This window comes from Pseudophryne corroboree, unplaced genomic scaffold (assembly GCF_028390025.1).
Source record: "Pseudophryne corroboree isolate aPseCor3 unplaced genomic scaffold, aPseCor3.hap2 scaffold_1185, whole genome shotgun sequence".
Lineage (NCBI taxonomy): Eukaryota > Metazoa > Chordata > Amphibia > Anura > Myobatrachidae > Pseudophryne > Pseudophryne corroboree.
The window spans coordinates 159,907-170,286 of record NW_026967810.1 but is presented as its reverse complement, the minus strand read 5'-3'; the positions used below and the strand labels follow the sequence as shown (position 1 = coordinate 170,286).

The following is a 10,380-nucleotide window of genomic DNA, read 5'->3' as shown; positions in this document are numbered from 1 at the left end:
TACAGGGGGGTACTAGCAGTGTTCCGGGACTGATACTACAGGGAAGTACTAGCAGTGTTCCGGGGCTGATACTATAGGGGGGTACTGGCACTGTTCCGGGGCTGATACTACAGGGAGGTACTAGCAGTGTTCCGGGGCTGATACTACAGGGAGGTACTAGCAGTGTTCCAGGGCTGATACTACAGGGGGGTACTAGCAGCGTTCCGGGGCTGATACTACAGGGGGGGGGGGGGGGGGGTACTAGCAGTGTTCTGGGGCTGATACTACAGGGGGGAGGTACTAGCAGTGTTCCGGGGCTGATACTACAGGGAGGTACTAGCAGTGTTCCAGGGCTGATACTACAGGGAGGTACTAGCAGTGTTCCGGGGCTGATACTACAGGGAGGTACTAGCAGTGTTCCGGGGCTGATACTACAGGGGGGAGGCACTAGCAGTGTTCCGGGGCTGATACTACAGGGGGGAGGTACTAGCAGTGTTCCGGGGCTGATACTACAGGGAGGTACTAGCAGTGTTCCGGGGCTGATACTACATGGGGGTACTAGCAGTGTTCCGGGGCTGATACTACAGGGGGGTAGGTACTAGCAGTGTTCCGGGGCTGATACTACAGGGGGGAGGTACTAGCAGTGTTCCGGGGCTGATACTACAGGGAGGTACTAGCAGTGTTCCGGGGCTGATACTACAGGGAGGTACTAGCAGTGTTCCGGGGCTGATACTACAGGGAGGTACTAGCAGTGTTCCGAGGCTGATACTACAGGGGGGAGGTACTAGCAGTGTTCCGGGGCTGATACTACAGGGAGGTACTAGCAGTGTTCCGGGGCTGATACTACAGGGAGGTACTAGCAGTGTTCCGGGGCTGGGGGGGGGGTGATGTTCCGGAGGGGGTGCTAGCAGTATTTGGAATGTCACACGCTGGGAATGGAGAAGGACGGTGATTAGAGGAAGGGGCTCCTCATACATGTATATACAGGACACACAGAACATTGCGGAGCACAGCGAGTAATAGAGTAATTAGTACTCGGCAGGCGGGGCAGAGAGGACATCGGGCATGGCGACTGATGAAGGCGCTGGAGGAGCTCGCAAGGCAACTAAGAGCAAACTCTTTGAATTCCTGGTACACGGAGTGGTAAGTACCATGCAATTATAGGAGGTTACCTACATCGGGGTAATACATAATACATAGGCGTCACACACTGTATGTGCCACCCACCCGCCAATACCTTACACCCTATGTGCCACCCGCCCGCCAATACCTTACACCCTATGTGCCACCCACCCGCCAATACCTTACACCGTATGTGCCACCCACCCGCCAATACCTTACACCCTATGTGCCACCCACCCGCCAATACCTTACACTCTATGTGCCACCCACCCGCCAATACCTTACACTCTATGTACCACCCGCCCGCCAATACCTTACACCCTATGTGCCACCCGCCCGCCAATACCTTACACCCTATGTGCCACCCGCCCACCAATACCTTACACCCTATGTGCCACCCGCCCGCCAATACCTTACACCCTATGTGCCACCCGCCCGCCAATACCTTACACCCTATGTGCCACCCGCCCGCCAATACCTTACACCCTATGTGCCACCCGCCCGCCAATACCTTACACCGTATGTGCCACCCGCCCGCCAATACCTTACACCGTATGTGCCACCCGCCCGCCAATACCTTCCACCGTATGTGCCACCCGCCCGCCAATACCTTCCTTCGTATGTGCCACCCGCCCGCCAATACCTTCCACCGTATGTGCCACCCGCCCACCAATACCTTCCACCGTATGTGCCACCCACCCGCCAATACCTTCCACCGTATGTGCCACCCACCCGCCAATACCTTACACCGTATGTGCCACCCACCAATACCTTACACTGTATGTGCCACCCGCCAATACCTTACACTGTATGTGCCACCCGCCAATACCTTACACCCTATGTGCCACCCTCCAATACCTTACACCCTATGTGCCACCCTCCAATACCTTACACTGTATGTGCAACCCTCCAATACCTTACACTGTATGTGCCACCCGCCAATACCTTACACCCTATGTGCCACCCTCCAATACCTTACACCCTATGTGCCACCCTCCAATACCTTACACTGTATGTGCCACCCACCCGTCAATACTTTCCACTGTATGTGCCACCCGCCAATACCTTACACCGTATGTGCCACCCACCCGCCAATACCTTACACTGTATGTGCCACCCGCCCGCCAGTACCTTACACTGTATGTGCCACCCACCCGCCAATACTTTCCACTGTATGTGCCACCCGCCAATACCTTCCACCGTATGTGCCACCCGCCAATACCTTACACTGTATGTGCCACCCACCCGCCAATACCTTACACTGTATGTGCCACCCGCCCGCAAATACCTTACACTGTATGTGCCACCCGCCAATACCTTCCACACTATGTGCCACCTGCCTGCCAATACCTTCCACCGTATGTGCCACCCACCCGCCAATACCTTCCACCGTATGTGCCACCCACCCGCCAATACCTTACACTGTATTTGCCACCCACCCGTCAATACTTTCCACTTTATATACCACCCGCCCGCCAATACTTTCCACATACTCTTATGTGCCACCCGCACATACGCTCTTTCCACCATATGTGCCACCCGCCTGCCAATACCTTCCACTCTGTGCCACCCGCCAACAACACCTTCCACACACTCTATGTGCCACACCCACCAATACCTTCTGCACACTATGTGCCCCACACCCACCAATACCTTCCACTCTATGTGACACACACCCACAACACCTTCCACATACCCACCAATACCTACCACACACTGTGCCACACACCCACCGAATACCTTCCACTATAAGTGCCACCCAACTGCCAATATTTTCCACTCTGTCACACACCGCCAATACCTTCCACTCTATGTGCCACACACCCGCCAATACCTTCCACACACTCTATGTGCCACACACCTGCCAATACCTTCCACTGTATGTGCCCCACACCCGCCAATACCTTACACTGTATGTGTCACATACCCACCAATACCTTCCACACACTGTATGTGCCACCCACCCAACAATACCTTCCACTCTATGTGACACCCACCCGCCAATACCTTCCACTGTATGTACCACACACCCGCCAATACCTTCCACTGTATGTGCCACACACCCACCAATACCTTCCACACACCCACCAATACCTTCCACTCTATGTGCCACCCACCCAACAATACCTTCCACTCTGTGACACCCACCCATCCACCCACCAATACCTTCCACTCTATGTGCCACACACCCACTAATACCTTCCACTGTAAGTGCCACCCAACTACCAATACCTTCCACTGTATGTACCACACACCCACCAATACCTTCCACTTTATGTACCACATACCCACCAATACCTTCCACTGTATGTGCCACACACCCACCAATACCTTCCACTGTATGTGCCACACACCCACCAATACCTTCCACTGTATGTGCCACACATCCACCAATACCTTCCACTGTATGTGCCACACACCCACCAATACCTTCCACTGTATGTGCCACACACCCAACAATACTTTCCACTGTATGCACCACACCCGCCAATACCATCCACTGTATGTGCCACACACCCACCAATACCTTCCACACACTCTGTGCCACACACCCACCAATACCTTCCACACACTCTGTGCCACCCACCCACCAATACCTTCCACACACTCTGTGCCACACACCCAACAATACCTTCCACTCTGTGCCACACACCCACCAATAATGTACCACACAAAACCTTCCACTGTATGTGCCACACACCCACCAATACCTTCCACTGTATGTACCACCCACCCACCAATACCTTCCAGTGCATGTGCCACCCACCAATACCTTCCACTCTATGTGCCACACACCCACCAATACCTTCCACACACTCTATGTGCCACCATCCACCAAAACCTTCCACTGTATGTGCCACATACCCACCAATAATGTACCACACAAAACCTTCCACTGTCAGTGCCACCTCCTTCCACTCTATGTGCCACACAACAGTCAGTACCTTCCACCTTATGTACCACACACCCACCAATACCTTCCACTGTATGTGCCACAAACCCACCAACACCTTCCACACACTGTATGTGCCACACACCCACCAAAACCTTCCACTACATATAATGCCCACCTATATTCATGTATTTTTCTCTAACGTCCTAAGTGGATGCTGGGGACTCCGTCAGGACCATGGGGAATAGCTGCTCCGCAGGAGACAGGGCACAAAAATAAAGCTTTAGGATCAGGTGGTGTGTACTGGCTCCTCCCCCCATGACCCTCCTCCAAGCCTCAGTTAGGTTTTTGTGCCCGTCCGAGCAGGGTGCAATCTAGGTGGCTCTCCTAAAGAGCTGCTTAGAAAAAGTTTTTTAGGTTTTTTATTTTCAGTGAGTCCTGCTGGCAACAGGCTCACTGCATCGAGGGACTTAGGGGAGAGAATTTCAACTCACCTGCGTGCAGGATGGATTGGATTCTTAGGCTACTGGACACCATTAGCTCCAGAGGGAGTCGGAACACAGGTCTCACCCTGGGGTTCGTCCCGGAGCCGCGCCGCCGACCCCCCTTACAGATGCTGAAGATTGAAGGTCCGGAAACAGGCGGCAGAAGGCTCTTCAGTCTTCATGAAGGTAGCGCACAGCACTGCAGCTGTGCGCCATTGTTGTCACACACTTCACACCAGACGGTCACGGAGGGTGCAGGGCGCTGCTGGGGGCGCCCTGGGCAGCAATATATAATACCTTTTATGGCAAAAGAATACATCACATATAGCCATTGAGGCTATATGTATGTATTTAACCCATGCCAAATGTCTAAAACTCCGGGAGAAAAGCCCGCCGGAATAGGGGGCGGGGCTTATTCTCCTCAGCACACAGCGCCATTTTCCTGCTCAGCTCCGCTGTGAGGAAGGCTCCCAGGACTCTCCCCTGCACTGCACTACAGAAACAGGGTAAAACAGAGAGGGGGGGCATATTTTGGCGATATTTTTATATATTTAAGCGGCTATAAGGAACAACACTTATATAGGGTTGTTCCCATATATATTATAGCGCTTGGGTGTGTGCTGGCAAACTCTCCCTCTGTCTCCCCAAAGGGCTAGTGGGGTCCTGTCTTCGATAAGAGCATTCCCTGTGTGTCTGCTGTGTGTCGGTACGTGTGTGTCGACATGTATGAGGACGATGTTGGCGTGGAGGCAGAGCAATTGCCGATAATGGTGATGTCACCCCCCAGGGAGTCGACACCGGAATGGATGGCTTTGTTTATGGAATTACGTGATAATGTCAGCACATTACAAAAATCAGTTGACGACATGAGACGGCCGGCAAACCAGTTAGTACCTGCCCAGGCGTCTCAGACACCGTCAGGGGCTGTAAAGCGCCCTTTACCTCAGTCAGTCGACACAGACCCAGACACAGACACTGAATCTAGTGTCGACGGTGATGAAACAAACGTATTTTCAAGTAGGGCCACACGTTATATGATCACGGCAATGAAGGAGGCTTTGCATATCTCTGATACTACAAGTACCACAAAAAGGGGTATTATGTGGGGGGTGAAAAAACTACCTGTAGTTTTTCCTGAATCAGAGGAATTAAATGATGTATGTGATGAAGCGTGGGTTAACCCAGATAGAAAAATGCTAATTTCAAAAAAGTTATTAGCATTATACCCTTTCCCGCCAGAGGTTAGGGCGCGCTGGGAAACACCTCCTAGGGTGGATAAGGCGCTCACACGCTTATCAAAACAAGTGGCGTTACCGTCTCCTGATACGGCCGCCCTCAAGGATCCAGCTGATAGGAGGCTGGAAACTACCTTAAAAAGTATATACACACATACTGGTGTTATACTGCGACCAGCCATCGCCTCAGCCTGGATGTGCAGTGCTGGGGTCGTCTGGTTGGATTCCCTGACTGAAAGTATTGATACCCTGGATAGGGACAGTATTTTATTGACTATAGAGCAATTAAAGGATGCTTTCCTTTATATGCGAGATGCGCAGAGAGATATTTGCACTCTGGCATCGAGAGTAAATGCGATGTCCATATCTGCCAGAAGGAGTTTATGGACGCGACAGTGGTCAGGTGATGCGGATTCCAAACGACATATGGAAGTATTGCCATATAAAGGGGAGGAATTATTTGGCGTCGGTCTATCGGATCTGGTGGCTACGGCAACTGCCGGAAAATCCACTTTTTTACCTCAGACCCCCTCCCAACAGAAAAAGACACCGTCTTTTCAGCCGCAGTCCTTTCGTTCCTATAAGAACAAGCGGACAAAAGGACAGTCATATCTGCCTCGGGGCAGAGGAAGGGGTAAGAGAGGGCAGCAAGCAGCCCCTGCCCAGGAACAGAAGCCCTCCCAGGGTTCTGCAAAGCCCTCAGCATGACGCTGGGGCCTTACAAGCGGACTCAGGAACGGTGGGGGGTCGACTCAAGAATTTCAGCGCACAGTGGGCTTGCTCACAGGTGGACCCCTGGATTCTGCAGGTAGTATCTCAGGGTTACAGGTTGGAATTCGAGAAGTCTCCCCCTCGCCGGTTCCTAAAGTCTGCTTTGCCAACGTCTCCCTCAGACAGGGCGACGGTATTGGAAGCCATTCACAAGCTGTTTGCTCAGCAGGTGATAGTCAAGGTACCCCTCCTACAACAGGGAAAGGGGTATTACTCTACGCTATTTGTGGTACCGAAGCCGGACGGCTCGGTAAGACCTATTCTAAATCTCAAATCTTTGAACCTGTACATACAAAAATTCAAGTTCAAGATGGAGTCACTCAGAGCAGTGATAGCGAATCTGGAAGAAGGGGACTTTATGGTGTCCCTGGACATAAAGGACGCTTACCTGCATGTCCCAATTTGCCCTTCACATCAAGGGTACCTCAGGTTCGTGGTGCAAAACTGTCATTATCAGTTTCAGACGCTGCCGTTTGGATTGTCCACGGCACCTCGGGTCTTTACCAAAGTAATGGCCGAAATGATGATCCTTCTACGAAGAAGAGGCGTATTAATTATCCCTTACTTGGACGATCTCCTGATAAGGGCAAGATCCAGAGAACAGCTGGAAGACGGAGTAGCACTAACCCAACTAGTGCTGCAACAACACGGGTGGATTCTGAATTTTCCAAAATCTCAGTTGACCCCGACGACACGTCTGCTATTCCTGGGAATGATTCTGGACACGGTTCAGAAAAAGGTGTTTCTTCCGGAGGAGAAAGCCAGGGAGTTATCCGAACTTGTCAGGAACCTCCTAAAACCAGGGACAGTGTCTGTGCATCAATGCACAAGAGTCCTGGGAAAGATGGTGGCTTCTTACGAAGCGATTCCATTCGGCAGATTCCACGCACGAACTTTTCAGTGGGATCTGCTGGACAAATGGTCCGGATCGCATCTGCAGATGCATCAGCGGATAACCCTGTCGCCAAGGACAAGGGTGTCTCTTCTGTGGTGGTTGCAGAGTGCTCATCTGTTAGAGGGCCGCAGATTCGGCATACAGGACTGGGTCCTGGTGACCACGGATGCCAGTCTGAGAGGCTGGGGAGCGGTCACACAAGGAAGAAACTTCCAGGGAGTATGGTCAAGACTGGAGATGTCTCTTCACATAAATATACTGGAGCTAAGAGCGATTTACAATGCTCTAAGTCTGGCAAAACCCCTGCTTCAGGGTCAGCCGGTGTTGATCCAGTCGGACAACATCACGGCAGTCGCCCACGTAAACAGACAGGGCGGCACAAGAAACAGGACAGCAATGGCAGAAGCTGCAAGGATTCTTCGCTGGGCGGAAGATCATGTGATAGCACTGTCAGCAGTATTCATTCCGGGAGTGGACAACTGGGAAGCAGACTTCCTCAGCAGACACGATTTACACCCGGGAGAGTGGGGACTTCATCCAGAAGTCTTCCACATGATTGTGAACCGTTGGGAAAAACCAATGGAGGATATGATGGCGTCCCGCCTCAACAAAAAACTGGACAGGTATTGCGCCAGGTCAAGAGATCCTCAGGCAATAGCTGTGGACGCTCTGGTAACACCGTGGGTGTTCCAGTCAGTGTATGTGTTCCCTCCTCTGCCTCTCATACCAAAAGTACTGAGAATTATACGGCAAAAGGGAGTAAGAACGATACTAGTGGCTCCGGATTGGCCAAGAAGAACTTGGTACCCGGAACTTCAAGAGATGCTCACGGAGGATCCGTGGCCTCTACCTCTAAGACGGGACCTGCTTCAGCAGGGACCGTGTCTATTCCAAGACTTACCGCGGCTGCGTTTGACGGCATGGCGGTTGAACGCCGAATTCTAAAGGAAAAAGGCATTCCGGAAGAGGTCATTCCTACACTGGTAAAGGCCAGGAATCACCGCATTTGGAGGAAATATGTTGCGTGGTGTGAGGCCAGGAAGGCCCCCACGGAGGAATTTCAACTGGGTCGATTCCTACATTTCCTGCAAACAGGATTGTCTATGGGCCTCAAATTGGGGTCCATTAAGGTTCAAATTTCGGCCCTGTCGATTTTCTTCCAGAAAGAATTGGCTTCAGTTCCTGAAGTCCAGACTTTTGTAAAAGGAGTACTACATATACAGCCCCCGGTTGTGCCCCCAGTGGCACTGTGGGATCTTAATGTAGTCTTGGATTTTCTAAAATCCCATTGGTTTGAGCCGCTCAAATCGGTGGAGCTGAAGTATCTCACATGGAAAGTAACCATGCTACTGGCCCTGGCTTCAGCCAGGAGAGTATCAGAATTGGCGGCTTTATCATATAAGAGCCCATATCTGATTTTCCATACGGACAGGGCAGAACTGCGGACGCGTCCTCATTTTCTGCCTAAGGTGGTGTCAGCGTTTCACCTGAACCAGCCTATTGTGGTGCCTGCGGCTACTAACGAGTTGGAGGATTCCAAGTTGTTGGACGTAGTCCGGGCATTGAAAATATATATTTCAAGAATGGCGGGAGTCAGAAAGTCTGACTCACTGCTTATATTGTATGCACCCAACAAGATGGGTGCTCCTGCTTCTAAGCAGACGATTGCTCGTTGGATTTGTAGCACAATTCAACTTGCACATTCTGTGGCAGGCTTGCCACAACCTAAATCTGTCAAGGCCCATTCCACAAGGAAAGTGGGCTCATCCTGGGCGGCTGCCCGGGGAGTCTCGGCATTACAACTCTGCCGAGCTGCTACTTGGTCAGGGACAAATACGTTTGCAAAATTCTACAAATTTGATACCCTGGCTGAGGAGGACCTTGAGTTCTCTCATTCGGTGCTGCAGAGTCATCCGCACTCTCCCGCCCGTTTGGGAGCTTTGGTATAATCCCCATGGTCCTGACGGAGTCCCCAGCATCCACTTAGGACGTTAGAGAAAATAAGAATTTACTTACCGATAATTCTATTTCTCGTAGTCCGTAGTGGATGCTGGGCGCCCATCCCAAGTGCGGATTGTCTGCAATACTTGTACATAGTTATTGTTACAAAAAAATCGGGTTGTTATTTGTTGTGAGCCGTCTGTTCAGAGGCTCCTACGTTTGTCATACTGTTAACTGGGTTCAGATCACAAGTTATACGGTGTGATTGGTGTGGCTGGTATGAGTCTTACCCGGGGTTCAATATCCTTCCTTATTGTGTACGCTCGTCCGGGCACAGTATCCTAACTGAGGCTTGGAGGAGGGTCATGGGGGGAGGAGCCAGTACACACCACCTGATCCTAAAGCTTTATTTTTGTGCCCTGTCTCCTGCGGAGCCGCTATTCCCCATGGTCCTGACGGAGTCCCCAGCATCCACTACGGACTACGAGAAATAGAATTATCGGTAAGTAAATTCTTATTATTTATTAACAGTTTCTTATATAGCGCAGCATATTCCATTGCGCTTTTCAATTAGAACAACAGTAATAGAACAAAACTGGGTAAAAACAGACAGACATAGAGGTAGGAAGTCCCTGCTCGCAGGCTTACACTCCATGGTAAATAGGCATAGATACACAAGCATAGATGCTACCTGTTACATAATGTTTCCCCAGATTGCTAGGTTCTTAGTGGGTTGTATGATATGATCACCCCGCAATGTTGGCCAAGTGTCAGGAGGGCAGAGGCGTAGCATGGAGACATGACACCTGGTGCAGAGTCATATCACGGCGCCCCCACCCACCACTCCACACACAGACATACTGTGGCCGGACAGCCCCTGGTGGCCACATGGACAATGGCGGCCGTGGCACTGAAGGGGTTAACCCCTAGTGCCTGGCGCCATTAGGAGGACAATTGACGCTTGGCGCCACTTTTAAACTGTGCACTGGCGCTAGGCACCATCTTTAGATGTATTGTGGGTTCTAGGCACTGGGTATTTAAAATATGTTTAATAATGTG

The 10,380-nt window shown here is 51.4% G+C and overlaps 1 protein-coding gene across 1 annotated transcript in view; it reads left to right on the top strand.

Annotated features, from left to right (window-relative positions):
- The first annotated feature begins 892 nt into the window (after positions 1-892).
- The window catches only part of SMARCD3 (SWI/SNF related, matrix associated, actin dependent regulator of chromatin, subfamily d, member 3), a 148,517-nt gene continuing 139,029 nt past the window's right edge, over positions 893-10,380 (top strand). Inside the window, exon 1 of the mRNA XM_063950708.1 lies at positions 893-1,122. Coding sequence (XP_063806778.1) covers positions 1,045-1,122 — 78 coding nt within the window. The 5' untranslated portion in view covers positions 893-1,044. The remainder of the gene's footprint in view (positions 1,123-10,380) is intronic.